Consider the following 14,886-nt stretch of genomic DNA (forward strand, 5'->3'; position numbering starts at 1 on the left):
TGACCATCTCCCACTCTATGAACCCATAGAGTGTTTCACTTAATGGCATCTTTTGAAAAATCTTTTTTTTTTTTTTTTAATTTGAGTTCTGGATTTGTAGAAGAGTTGGAAAGAGTAGTAGAGAGTGTTCTGGTCTGATCTCAGACTGCCTGCACAGCTGTTAGTGTGCCCCTCTCATCCTTCACCCAGCTTTCCCTTGTGTGATCCTCTTGCGTAATAATAGAATGGGAATGGGCATCATTTTTTGTAAAGATCTCTGAGAGTAAGTGGTTTAGGCTTTGTGGGCCACACAGTCTCTGTTGCAACTGCACAAGTCTGTTTTGTAGTGTGAAAGTGGTCATAAATCATATGTAAATGAATGGGTGTGACTATGTTCCAATAAAACTTCATTTACAGAAACAGGTGGTTGGCCTACAGGCCATAGTTTTTAGACTCTTGCTCTGTAGGGAAGGAGCATGCTCTCTTCTTCCCCCTTCTCTCTTCCCATTAGGCAGAATATAGACATTATGAGGAAGCAGAGGCAGCCATCTTGGTTCATGACATGGAAGCCATGTGTTAAGGATGGGTGAGTAATCTTATTGAAGGAAGCTGGGTTCCTGGGCTCCATAGGATTATCACATGAGAGATAAACATTCTTCTTGTTTAATCCATTGTTGTTTGGGAATTTTCTAAGAGCAGTTTGCACTGCATACTACTATGCCCATTTTGAGTGGGGTTTCTATCTCGTGCCACCAAAAGAGTTTTGACTAATACACATGACAATAGGAATTTGGGATCTAAATAAAATAACTGTCCTGAACATTCTTCTATGGGTAATTGATAGGCTCAGTGTTTGACCTTGTTTTCTGTAATATCTGGGTAGTTCTGTCTTTCCAAAATAAGGGAATAGTAAGGAAGGTTTCCTGATCTTGCTAATGTGCAGAGTGTTATTTCTTAAACTCACTTGACTGAATGGAAACACTTCTCTGTACCTTTTTAGTGAACATCTGCAATACCACATGCACATCATGGGAAAGGATGAATTACAGTTTGGTGTTCCCCTTGCCTGTAAAGAAAGACAGGTATATAGACTACCTAGTAGGGGACACAGAGGTAAGAGGGATTAATTGTGTGTGTGTGTGTGTGTGTGTGTGTGTGTGTGTCTGTGTGTGTGTGTGTCTGTGTGTGTGTGTGTAAAATTCATGAATTGTTCTCAGATGATTTTAATTTTTTAAATTTATTTTTGAGAGAGAGACAGAGTGCAAGTGGGTGAGGGACAGAAAGAGAGGGAGACACAGAGTCTGAAGCAGGCCCCAGCTCTGCGCTGTCAGCCCAGAGCCCAATACGGAGCTTGAACCCACGGACCGTGAGATCACAACCTGTACTGGTCATGTGACTATCTTTGTGACTATCTTTGCAAGGAAACCAAAGAAATGGGAGCAGCAGTTGCCTTCTAGGAGTAGGACTAGAAGAACAGAAGATGAAGACTGACCTGGTACCCTTTGTGGTTGCCTCCCTCCAAAATGGTCCCCAACTATCTCTGTCTGCCTCCTGGTACCATGGCCTTGCATAATCCCTTCCTACGCTGCACTATGGTTTGGTCTATCACCAATAGAATATGGCAGAAATGATGGTATGTCATTTCTGAGGTTACATTTGATAAGAGAGAAAACTGAAAGGGAAGCCATTTTAGATTTCTTTCTGTGTCAGCCTGACATAAACTTTGTTTAAACCAAGGCCCAGTTGATGGCCCGCCATACATACATGGCATTGTGCACCTACTTTGTAAATGAGTAGCTTGAGGGAAAACCGTCTTGTCCTCAAGATAGCTTTCAGTGCTCCTACTCCCTGCATTTCTTGATGTTAAAACTTGTGATTTTTGTCTGTATGCGAATCTGTAATCTTCTGATGTTTTACAAGGTGTAAAAAAAATATATAACCCTGTGAAAGCTGTTCATTCTCTGGAACATCGTCTTCCCTGCGAAGAGTGTGTTTCCTGGGCAGCTGCCCTAACTTGGGATCTAAGAAAACCCTCTGTCTTAATTTTAGAGATTCTAAAAGGTTGGCTCATTTGGCATCAACACATTGCAGAAGACACTCTGGCTTCTGTCTTGGTCGCTGTCTCTGACACCTCCTGCCAATAACCACATGAGTGAGCCATTAGCTGGGCTACAGCCTCTGAAGACTAGAGTGGGGCAGGAGGTGCCCCAAGTGCTCTAAGCTCACTTAACTGGTGTTGGCAAGAGAAATGAGAGTGAGTGAGGGAGAAGTAGACTGTGGCCAAGATAGAAGATACCCAGGGACAATGGAACGTCTGAAACTCCAGGATAATTCAGGGATCTTTGCCCTGTCACTTGGTGGAAAAAATCAAATTGGTTTTTTTCATTTGGGACCTGGTGGATGGCCCTAGATTTGCAATAGACTCGGCCAAAGCTACTTCCCTGTATTGTATTTTAATAATGACTGTGTTAACACGGTTAATGCTATCCATTCTGGCATTTTTGATGGAGAGTTAGGAGATTGGCTTCCTAGTCTGAGGTCTGCTCTTCGATAGCTGTGTGACTTTGGATAAGCTACCCTCTCTGGAACTGTATTTCAATCTGTGAAATAAGAATTAGATTGGGATCCCTAATGTTTCTTTTTGTCAATGAAGATCTGGGATTTTATTCAAGGGTGTGGGGGTAGTGGAAAGAGCTCCAGTTCAGAAACAGTCCTGGTTTCCAAACAAGTTGGCATTTATTGGCTTTGATACTTGAGTTTAATAATCTACAAAACAGGGATAGTACTTACTAAAAAATGTTTAAGTTTATTTATTTATTTTGAGAGAGTGAGAGAGCGAGCAGGGGAGGGGCAGAGAGAGTGGGAGAGAGAGAGAGAATCCCAGGCAGGCTCTGCACCATCAGCACAGAGCCCAACATGGGGTTCAAACTTATCATGACCTGAGCAGAAATCAAGAGTAGAACACTTAACCAACTGAGCCACCCAGGTGCCCCGTGGGGTAATAATATTTATAATGAAAAGTGTATGTATTCATTCAATATTTATTGACACCCTGGGATCCTGGGATTAACAATCTAGATAACTTTCTGCCCTCAGAGAGATTGCCTTTTGTAATAGTTTCTTACTGCTGCTAATAGATTACCACAAATTTAGTGGCTTAAAACAATACAAATTTATTATTTCTATAGTTCCGGAGGACAGAAGTCTGAAATAGGCCTCACTAGGGTAAAGTCAAAGAATTTTTGGTTTGAGGTTTCTTATGGTTGCGTTGAGGTTATAACGTACATTTTCAGCAATTCTTTGACAATACCACAGAAGAGAGGTGTCCTTCTGGGTGTATCAAAGGAGTGAGTACATGCTGTCACTAAGTCTTATAATTGGTGATCTTAATCTTGATCACTTGGTTAAGGTGGTGGTTTCTAAGATTCTCCACCATAAACTTATTATTGTTTCCCTTTTTCTAATTACTAAATATTTTATGGGAGATACTTTGGGACCGTGCAGTTAGCCAGTTTCTGCTTAAGCTTTCGCCTAGGGTTTAGTTTCTCCGTTTGTAGAAGACACTGTGGCTTCTGTCTTGGTTGCTGTCGCTCTCTGGAGCAGAAAGCCATTGTTATCCCAGGAGAGGGGATTGGCAAAGGTGAAGGCGTGTGCAGTCGGGCGCCCAGCAGGCCTCCCGTTGCCCTGGAGACGGGGTCCTTCCTCCGTGGGCGCCGCCATCTTGTGGCGCCAGCCCGGGCCCAATGAGCTGCTGCACGGTGGCCGGAGGCGGGGCGGCGGCGGCGCTCCGCGCGGCCTGCGGCTCAGCTCGTCCCGGTCATGGAGGCGCCCGCCGCCCGCCTGCTACTGCTTCTGCTGCTCGGGGCCTGGGCCCCGGCGCTAGGCAGCGCCTCCCCGGAGGCACCGCTGCTGGTCAACGAGGACGTGAAGCGCACGGTGGACCTCAGCAGCCATCTGGCCAAGGTGACGGCCGAGGTGGTCCTGGTGCACCCGGGCGGCGGCTCCTCGTCCCGCGCCGCCTCCTTCCTCCTGGCCCTGGAGCCCGAGCTCGAGGCCCGGCTGGCGCACCTCGGGGTACAGGTGAGTGCGAGCGGCCCTCGGGTGCCGCGCCCCTCTCGGCCTCGGAGGAAACGCGGAGCCGTGGGTGTCTGCGCGCGCTCGTTCCGCCGCCTCGGACACGTCAGCGTAAGGCTGCTGGGGAGCGGCCGCCGCCCACGTGGGCAACCGCCCCGACCGCGGTCCCCCAGTCCTCACCGCGGGCCCCTCCTGGGCCGCCGGGCGGACCCCGCGGCTGGCCTCGGGCCGTGCGAGCCCCCCAGTCCGGGGAAGCCAGGGGAGGGGCCGCCTCTGGAAGGGCCTGGCGGGGCGCGGGAGTGCAGCAAACTTGTCGTGTCCCACGACTTGACGCGGGAGCCCAACTGGAGGACCAAGACGTGAGCCCAGATGGGTATCATTCCCTTAATTCGGTGTCTGGCCCATTGTAGGTGCTTCGTTCTAGCCATCATCCCGTACAATCAGAAATGTAACATTGCGTGTTTTCCCGTTTGTAATTTGAAACCGTTGTTGTAATGTACTTAAGGTTGCAAAGAATGCTTTTTAAATGTTGTCCCTCTCCTTAAAGTTATTTTAAAAAGTCACATAGGTAATGAAACCTCTTTTGAACTGTACAGAAAGGTAAAGTCCCAATTCACTCCCTTCCCCCTACCGGTTCTCATTCTTGCACTTACCAGTATAGGGCTTGGAAGTTTGCTATTGTTCTTGTTCATGGCGTTTCAGTGAACACTTTTACAACTCGAGGAAAGGAAACGTTGGCTTACGTATTCATAGGTTTGGCTTTTTATTACTATTTTCATTAAACAACATCCGTTAAGTGATTGCCCAATTATTTGCTGCGAGGAGAATAGTCATTACAGTGTCATATTGTAAGTACACCTTCCTCTCTGACCGAATCTGGAGCTATTAAAGCTGGGTTTATAGAGATCATACTTCTGAAACCACTCCTGTTCCCTTTTGTGCCTTGTCCATGATGGAACGCACGGTTTTACTCAAAGGTGTGTGTAAAGATGGATCAAAACTTCGTTTAAGTTGGTGCTGCCACCTTTGAATGTTTTGAATGTTAAATCCCATTCTTTTATTAAAACTAGTCCTGATTTATTGAAGTTGCCACAAGACGGTAGCAGCAGCCGTCTGCCATCATGCTGGAGAATGCTTTTGAGCAAGCTAGATTACCGTACCACACGTCTTACTGGCAGTCTGCTTTGTGTTGGTTAGGTCGTTTAGGTACATTCTCTTTAACCCTCACAACGACCCTTTGAGGTGTGTGTAGGCCTACTGCAGGTGAGGAGTGCAGTCTAGGAGTTATTTAAACCTCCCTGTGTCAGGTTTTAGAGCAATGAGTGAACCTGGGCTTAGGTTAGTTTCAAACGTTGTGCGCTCTTCGCTTTACCACGTTGCCTCATTTGGTCCAGATGTCTCTGGTAGGGTTGTGTTGGGATGTAAGAGCGGCAGTCACATTACCAAATTTATTCAAAATCATTTGTTAATTTCTTAGTTTCATGAGAGGCACAAGTTAAATGGATGTATGTGTTCCCTTATACTCCTGTCCCAATGGGAAGTGTAACTGGATGTTACACTTAGCAAAGAGGGTGTGTACTCTTCAACGGTTGACTTGGAGGCTTTGGTGAGATTGCCAGAAGTTTTTTCAGTAGGTTATCTTCAGCCCTCCATGTAGAATATTAGGAACTGGTTTGAAGGGACAATGGTGATTACTGATGAGGAGCTAGTGGTTCCTCATCTTACTACCAGGACCCATCTTAGTATTTGTCCTGTCGTATGACCCTATATTTGAGATCTTTTGTCTCTCTGATCTTTTATTAATTAATATCTTTTATTAAGACAAATCAACATATAATTGAATAGTGATAAGCACGAGTGTACTAGAATGTTACCATTGTGATAAAATTCCAAAGTGATGAAATTTGTTTTTATTAGCCTGTACGGCTTTATTGAGGATGGCTGTATAATTACTTTTAGGCATTTTATTTATTTTTATCTGATTTTTTTTTAAAGGATTTGTTTTTAATCCCTATACCCGAAGTGGGGCTGGGACTTACAACGCTGCCATCAGGAGTTGCATGCTCTACCCACTGAGGCAGCCAGGCACCCCTTTTTATTTATTTATTTATTTATAAAATGTTTACTTATTTTGAGAGAGCGAGCACGTGCGCAGTAGGGGCAGAAAGAGAGGGAGAGAGAATCCCAAGCTGTGCAGAGCCTGACTTGGGCTCTAGTCTCGCTAACCATGACCACATGAACCATGAGATCATGACCTGAACCAAAATCAAGGGTCAGAGGCTTAACTGACTGAGCCAGCCTGATGCCCTAGGGATTTAAAAATATTAAAAATAGGGGCTCCTGGGTGACTCAGTTGGTTAAGCATCTGACTTTGGCTCAGGTCATGATCTCACGGTTTGTGAGTTCAAGTCCCACGGGCGCTGTGCTGACAGTTCAGAGCCTGGAGCCTGCTTCGGATTCTGTGTCTCCCTCTTTCTCTGCCCTCCCCGACTTGTACTCTGTCACTTTTTCTCTAAAAAATAAACATTAAAAATTTTTTTAAAAATGGCTTCTTCTTTGTTATAGTTCTGTGTACCCTACTGGGAAAAAGTTCTTCAGCCCAAAAAGTAGCCTTATTTTTTTTTTTTTTTAGTAGAGGCTGGGTTGGCAGAGAGATCAGTGTGCATAAGTGTTTTCCTTATAATCTGTTCTACAGTCTCACGATTCAGGGTGTCTACTCTGAGATAGACCCTGCAGCCTGCTGGAGTTAATATTTTCTTCCTGGTTATACATCTGGTGCAGTGAAGGATAAGAATAAGGGAGTGTGATAAGCAGTGGCTGTTGGCTCCTTCTCCCCAAGGGCTTAGGCCACTGTTAACTTCTTTTATGCAAGTATAACCAGTTTTGGCCCCATGGGAGACTTTTCTACCACAACAGTAAATGATCCTATTTATTTTCTGTGCAAATGTGTATTTGAATGTAAATGAAGAAGAAAACGTCGCCTTTATATTTGGAAATGTAAAGTGTGAGTATAAATTTTTTTTAAAGTTTATTTGAGAGAGAGTACCCGCCACAAGCCTAATTTTTATTTATATGTGTGTATTTGATCATTCAGGAGAGAATGTTAGGTACTTATAGAGCTCATTATACAGCTTATTCAGTGCAAAAGTAAGTCTTTGGCAATGTTCTTATGTTTCAGACGAAAAAAAAAAACATTACAGAAACCAGAATTCAGTCTTTAAAAAGTTCTAGTAGTTTGAATAGTTCACTGTGGACATTCTGAGGCAGTTAGTTAATTGTTGACTCAAACTTAGAGGCAGAAGACATAAAAAAAAAAAAAAAGAATAACCTCTTCTGTCCTGTTACAGGTGAAGGGAGAAGATGAGGAAGAGAACAATCTAGAAGTACGAGAAACCAAAATTAAGGGTAAAAGGTAAGCTACCAAACAGTCAGAATATCTACATATCTTCTTCTTGTTACAGGTTATCAGATCGCGGTGGGAATCATAAGGTAGGATAGTTGCTTTGGAAATGAATACAGTGTTCGGTGTTTTAGAGGCTGTTTCAATTAATATAGTGTGTGGTAGTGAGCAAGATGCTATGGCATGTTCTGGGCCCATTTATGTCTTTTCTGACTACTCCTGCTAAAATTGCCCCTAAAAGTGGCAGTTTGTTTTACAAGAAGGTAGCTACTTTCCATACCAGATCGGGTCTGCTAATCCCTGTGGGGATAGGGATCCCCAGCCAATGGGTGGAGAGAGCTGGTATGTGAGAACTCCAGGCCGTTGGCCTCAATAAATAGCCACCCATTTGTTGTTGCTACCGTTCTGTTTCCAAAGGGCAGACAGCTCTTCCCCCTTTACCTCTTCTTGAGCCTTCAGGGCACTGAAAGCTAGATGTTTCTTTGCATGAGGTAGACTGAGCTCTGTGAAGGCTGGGGTTGGGCTTACCTTGTTCTCTGCTTTAACCTCAGCACCCAGCAAGGGGCCTGGCACTTCTTAGTCACTGTAAAACACTTTGTTAAGGATATTTTCCAAAATACATATAAAGCAGGAAGAATTGAATACAGAACCCTCGTATATCTTATCACACAGCTTCAGCAGTTATCAGTATATTGCATGGTGTCAACTGGGCACTGAAATATTGAATGAATGATGTAGGAAGAAAACATTTTTTATTTTTATTTTACTTATTTAAATTTTATTTTTTTAAAATATACATCCAAATTAGTTAGCATATAGTGCAACAATGATTTCAGGAGTAGATTCCTTAGTGCCCCTTACCCATTTAGCCCATCCCCCTTCCTACAACCCCTCTAGTAACCCTCTGTTCTCCGTATTTAAGCGTCTCTTATGTTTTGTTCCCCTCCCTGTTTTCATATTATTTTTGTTTCCCTTCATGTTCATCTGTTTTGTCTCTTAAAGTCCTCATATGAATGAAGTCATATGATTTTTGTCTTTCTCTGACTAATTTTGCTTAGCATAATACCCTCCAGTTCTATCCACATAGTTGCAAATGGCAAGATTTCATTCTTTTTGATTGCCGGGTAGTACTCCGTCATATATGTATACCACATCTTCTTTATCCATTCATCTGTCAATGGACATTTGGGCTCTTTCCATACTTTGGCTGTTGTCAATAGTGCTACTATAAACATGGAGGTGCATATGCCCCTTCGAAATAGCATCCCTGTATCCCTTGGATAAATACCTAGTAGTGCAATTACTGGGTTGTAGGGTAGTTCTATCTTTAATTTTTTGAGGAAACCCCCATATACTGTTATCCAGAGTGGCTGCACCAGCTTGCCTTCCCATATTTTAATTTTTTTAATGTTTGTTTATTTTATTTATTTATTTTTTTTAATTTTTTTTTTCAACTTTTTTTTTTTATTTATTTTGGGGACAGAGAGAGACAGAGCATGAACTGGGGAGGGGCAGAGAGAGAGGGAGACACAGAATCGGAAACAGGCTCCAGGCTCTGAGCCATCAGCCCAGAGCCTGACGCGGGGCTCGAACTCCCGGACCGCGAGATCGTGACCTGGCCGAAGTCGGACGCTTAACCGACTGCGCCACCCAGGCGCCCCAATGTTTGTTTATTTTTGAGAGGGAGTGATAGAGTGCAAGCCGGGGAGGGGCAGAGAGAGAGAGAGAGAGGGAGACACCAAATCCGAAGCAGGCTCCAGGCTCTGAGCTGTTAGCACAGAGCCCAACATGGGGCTTGAACTCACGAACCATGAGATCATGACCTGAGCCGAAGTCAGATGCTTAACTAATTGAGCCACCCAGGAGCCCCAAAAGAAATTTTTTAGGTTAGTGATTCTTTTTTTTTTTTTAATGTTTATTATTTTGTTTTTGAGAGTGAGAGAGAGCGAGTGAGCGAGCGGGGGAAGGACAGGGAGAGAGGGAGACACAGATCAGAGGCAGGCTCCAGGCTCTGAGCTGTTAGCACAGAGCCTGACGTGGGGCTTGAACTCATGAGCTGTGAGATCATGACTTGAGCCGAAGTCAGACGTTTAACTGACTGAACCACCCAGGTGCCCCTAGATTAGTGATTCTTAACTGGGGGAGGGAATGGTCATGTCCTGCTCCCACCCTGCCCAGGACATTTGGCAATCTTTGGAGACATTTTTAGTTACAGCTGAGGGGTGCTACTGGCATCTAGTGGGTAGAGCCAGGGATGCTGCTAAACATCTATAATACCCAGGATGAGTCCCTCCTCCCAGCAGAGAATTCTCCACTCACAAATGCCAGTAGTGCTAAGAAATCCTGTTTGCTCAGGCAAATAGCTTTAGCTTATGCTGCAGTTTATCATAAAAAGAAGAAAAATAATTTGATTCTTAACTAGCAAACCATTGAGCCTTACAGCTCTTGGTCCCCGTGCAATTTAGAAAGTGTTAAGTTCGGTCTCCCTGCTTGGCAGAGGTTTTGTTTGTTTGTTTCTGCTTTTTTTGTTTGTATGTGTGTGGTGTTTTTTTTTTTTTTTTTTTTTTTTTTTTTTTTTTTTTTTTGCTTGGCAGAGTTTTAAAAACTTTTCTCATTAGTTTTGAATTTTTTAAAAAATGAGAATATGACTTAATTATTGTTTTCTTTCTTTCTTTCTTTTTTTAATGTTTATTTTTGAGACAGAGACAGAGTAGGAGCAGGGGAGGGGCAGAGAGAGGGAGATAATAGAATCTGAAGCAGGCTCCAGACTCTGAGCTGTCAGCACAGAGCCCAACATGGGGCTTGAAGTCATGGACCGTGAGATAATGACCTGAGCTGAAGTCGGACACTTAACTGGCTGAGCCACCCAGGTGCCCCAATAACAATTTTTTTCTTACGCATTTGCTCATTCATACAAAATTTTATGTAATGGTATATCAATGGGATCATTTTAAATTTATTGATCTGTCTATATAAAGCTTAATGGCAACATTAAACAAGTCATTTATCCTGCTGCCCTAATGCGACCACTGAAATATCTTTGTTCTGATCTGTGAAAAAATCTACTCCTTATACACCAGTATAGTCAGCTCTGTGCTGTCTGCCCAGCCTTTTACCAACCAGAAACCTTCATTAGCTGGTGCTTCTGAGTTGCAGTAAGAATTGTTGTTTCTAATGATGACCCTGGAGCACTGAAAGGTTGTTAAAGTGAGATTCAGTTTCGCTGGGACATGTCATGTGAAAAGGTGGGGTTGTGTCACATTGTGTCGATGGGCTGGAGGGAGAAAGAGTTTGGGGGTTAATTAGGGAGAGATGCAATGATCTAGGCAAGGGAGAGTTGCTTGAACTGAGGTGGGCAGCAGTGGAAAGCCAGGAAGGGATGAATTTGAGCGACATTCTAAGGCAGAATTAACCAGATATTGAGGATGGAGTAGAGTGAGGCATCAGAACATGCCAGAGGGTTTGGTTTAGAAATGGTTAGATGGTGGTAATAATAACAGAGTAAGGAATCAGGATCATGAATGATACAGGTGTGTTCAGTGGTCAGTAGAGCTGTCTAGTGAACATTTGAAAATAGGAGTTTAGTGCTTAGGGCAGAGTGTGGGACGAAAAGCAACTTGAAGCCAAGAATTGGTTAAGACTACCCTGGGAAAAGGTGTAGGGCTTATTATATTTTGAGTGGGTACTTCAGAGTAGGGATAGGATGTGTGATGGTGTAACTGATGAAGACATGTCAGTTCTTCAAGGCGTGTCAGCAAAAGTGATCCACGTTCTGACCTTGGAGGACAAATTGCATGGAAGCATGTTAAATGCCTTTAATTTTCCACTGATGGTTTCTGAGTCTACCAAAAATTATCTCCTGGCTTAGAAAACTCAGGTTCATTTTTGAGTTAATATCTTCTGGATTTTAGTAGTTTCCGGGGCATCTCTTTTTGTTTAAAATGCTAGTAGCTTAATTTTTATTTTAGTTATTAGAGTGATAACAAGCTCATAAAACAGATTAGAAAAAAATAACAAAATGAAGCTTAACCTCCACGAGACGATTACCATTAACATTTAGGAAACATTCATTGTAATGTTTCTCTTCATATATATTTATATGTTTATACTTTAGGAAGGAATCATACCGTGCTGTTTGTAAACTGATTTCTGTTATTTGCATCGGATGTGGAAATGCTTAATATCTCTACAGATCCAAACATCTTTTATAGTGGCTGCCAGAATTCCTCTGCTGTAATGCTTTTAGCTATTATCCTGTTGTTGGACTTTTATGTTTTGTACTCCATTATTATCATAAACAACTTTGAAATAATACCCATACATTTGTCTTAAAAGGCTTAAATTAGTAGGTTAAAGGTGATCTCTTGAAGATAACTGCTTTCGTCTTTTGTACAAAATGTTGCTGTGACCTTGAGTTGCTAGCCCTGTTTTCAAAACCCTTCATCTCTTAATTCTCTTGCCTTGTTCTTCCTCCAGTGGGAGATTCTTCACAGTCAAGCTCCCGGTTGCTCTCGATCCTGGGGCCAAGGTTTCAGTCATCGTGGAGACAGTCTATACCCATGTGCTTCAGCCGTATCCGACCCAGATCACCCAGTCAGAGAAACAGTTTGTAGTGTTCGAGGGGAACCATTATTTCTACTCTCCCTATCCGACTAAGACACAGACGATGCGTGTGAAGCTTGCCTCCCGAAATGTGGAGAGCTACACCAAGTTGGGGAATCCCACGCGCTCTGAGGACGTCCTGGATTATGGACCTTTCAGAGACATCCCTGCTTATAGTCAGGTAGGCTTGTGTGGAGTCCATTCTGTCTCTCTTTCCTTCAGAGAGTCTCTTCTGGATGACTACTAGTTGACCGGCTGTGAAACTACTAGTTTCACCTGCTGTGAAATGACTCCATAGGGGTCACCTTTCTCATTTTGGGAGTACAGATAGAGGTTCGGAGGTTTAGGAGGATTTTTTAAAAAGGCTCTAATAAGGAAGAACATGGCAAATGAACCTTATAAATTTTGCAACTTGGAGTTTTTCGGGCAGTGACACATGAGCTGAGCCGAATTACTGCATAAGAATTTAGGACCTGACAAAGGCTAATATTAGCCAGTGACAGTGATTACTAGAGATTGCTGAGGTTGAAGGAGACAGAGTTTATCTGCAGGTACTGCAGGAGGTTTCCTAATACCGAACCCCAAATGTAGACAGTAGTGTCTGTACAAATAAGATGGGCCAAGGCAGGCCTCTCCCCTTGGAAGTCTTGCCAACAGATGAAGTGAGATCTCAAACTGCCTGTGGGCAAGTATGCCAGACAGAGAAGAGGAGCTAGACAGAGCATGCCTTGTCCGTTCCTCTCAAATATACAATTACTTAGGGTGTATGGGTCCTCTGGACAAAAAGGCCCAGAGTCTTATACTAACAGAACTCCCATCACATGAAATTAAATGTGAGCCCAGAGGCATTAACTTCCTAAATGCATGCAGGCAGTGGAGGAGAAGGGGATTTGGGAAGGGAGAACAACTTGCTGACTGTCTTTTTTCCTGGGCTCTGTAGTTAGTGTATTCAGTATGATCATTCATTTCATTGAATCATAGTTAAAAAACATAGTTAAAATATTTGTTTTTATCCTCTAGCTATAGAGGAGGAAACAGACTCGGTGAAGCTAAATGACTCCTCCAAGACTAGAGTAACAAAGTAGCTTCCAGGGACGGTGGGCAGTTGTGTATAGCACAGTTTTAGCAAATATACTCACATGAAAAAATAATAATACAAAATAAGGAGGTAGCATTTGGAGAGCTGAAGTGGGGGTTGGGGGAGAAGGACAAGGCATTGTTGTGGGTAGAGGTCTGGAGATGGGAGACTGGGCGCTGTGCTGGCTGGGGTGGCTGCTGGGGTCATAAAGCAGTCTGCCTTACTGAGCCTAGGTGTTGGGCCTTAAATACAGAGGGAGCAGTCAAGGCTTAAAAAAGACTTTGTTGTTACAGGAAAGTTCAAACATATCCAGGAGTATAGAAAATAGTATAAGCTCCCGTACACAGATCACTTAGATTCAGTGGTTTTCACAATATTACTGCAGTTCAGTGCTCTTTTCTTCCTCTGCTGTAATATTTTAAACCAAATCTTAGGAGGAATCCTGTCATTCCAACCCATGTACTTGTTTATCATCTCTAAAATACATGGAGGGAAAAAAAAATGAATAAAATAAAATACATGGAGGAGTGTCTGGGTGGCTCAGTTGGTTAAATATCCTGACTGGCTCAGGTAAAGATCTCATGGTTCATGGGTTCAAGCCCCACATCGGGCTGTCTGCTGTCAGCACAGAGCCTGCTTCGGATCTTCTGCTCCCCTCCCCTTCACTTGCTCTCTCAAAAAGAAACATTAAAAAAAAAATAACATGGATATTTAAGACTTCTTTTCATCTCTGTGTTTAGAACATATGTTAATGAGGATGTACAGTCAAAATAGTTCTAATGTCACTTGAAATAATTATTTCTTTCTCAGATGTCAGTTTGACATAGTTAGGGCTATTCATTTTGGGTCATTTTCAACTGTTAAGAATTTTTTTAAATTTAATTTTATAAAATGATGGTATATTGGGAGAACTTTAGCTTCCACTTTTACCTTCTGTCTGTTCTTGGTGACCATGTATACTAGTTTTTGGTTTATTTTTCTAAATTTTTTTTTTTTAAGTTTATAAATTTTTGAGAGAGAGAGTGTGAGCAGGGGAGGGAGAGAGAGAGGGAGAGCGAGAATACCAGGTAGGCTCCATGCTCAGTGCAGAGCCTGATGTGGGGTTTAATCTCACAATGGTGAGATCATGACCTGAGCAGAAATCAAGTCGGATACCTAACCGACTGGGCTACCCAGACACCCTTCTAATTTTTCTTTCTATGAATATATGTAGACTGTAGTAAATGTATTTATGTTCCCCCATTTTTCTAAAATTAGCACCCTGTGTTTACTGTGACCCCATGGGTTTTGGGGGGGAGTGAGAGTGACGCTCTGTGATTCCTGGTGTAGTTACCATGTGGATAGAGAGTCCTGGGGGCTCGTACTTCTGGACCTGGGGGACTGGCCACTCTCTGGGTTGTGTTTCCTCTAACTGCATATTTATTTCTTTTTCTTAAAACTGAGTGACCATTCATTTCATGTTAAGGACAGAGGTTTGTTTATTCTCCTACATAGGCTTTTAAATTTTGAATATTTTGGATTTTTGACTTCATTTTATTTTCTTTATTTACTTAACAATTTTTATATTTTTTGAAAAGTTTATTCATTTAATACTTCTGAGAGAGAACGCATGTATGTGTGTGCACAGGTGGGGTAGGGGCAGAGAGAGAGAGGCGGGTGGGGGGGGGGGAGACACAGAATCTGAAGCAGGTTCCAGGCTCTTGAACTGTCAGCACAGAGCCTGATGTGGGGCTCGAACTCACAAACTTAGAGA

General features: G+C 43.0%; 1 protein-coding gene across 1 annotated transcript in view; it reads left to right on the forward strand.

Annotated features, from left to right (window-relative positions):
- The first annotated feature begins 3,742 nt into the window (after window positions 1-3,742).
- The window catches only part of RPN1 (ribophorin I), a 30,712-nt gene continuing 19,568 nt past the window's right edge, over window positions 3,743-14,886 (forward strand). The window contains exons 1-3 of the mRNA XM_023250073.2: window positions 3,743-4,059; window positions 7,401-7,465; window positions 11,930-12,236. Coding sequence (XP_023105841.1) covers window positions 3,799-4,059; window positions 7,401-7,465; window positions 11,930-12,236 — 633 coding nt within the window. The 5' untranslated portion in view covers window positions 3,743-3,798. The remainder of the gene's footprint in view (window positions 4,060-7,400; window positions 7,466-11,929; window positions 12,237-14,886) is intronic.

Source organism: Felis catus, chromosome A2, assembly GCF_018350175.1.
Source record: "Felis catus isolate Fca126 chromosome A2, F.catus_Fca126_mat1.0, whole genome shotgun sequence".
In the NCBI taxonomy this organism is placed as follows: Eukaryota; Metazoa; Chordata; class Mammalia; order Carnivora; family Felidae; genus Felis; species Felis catus.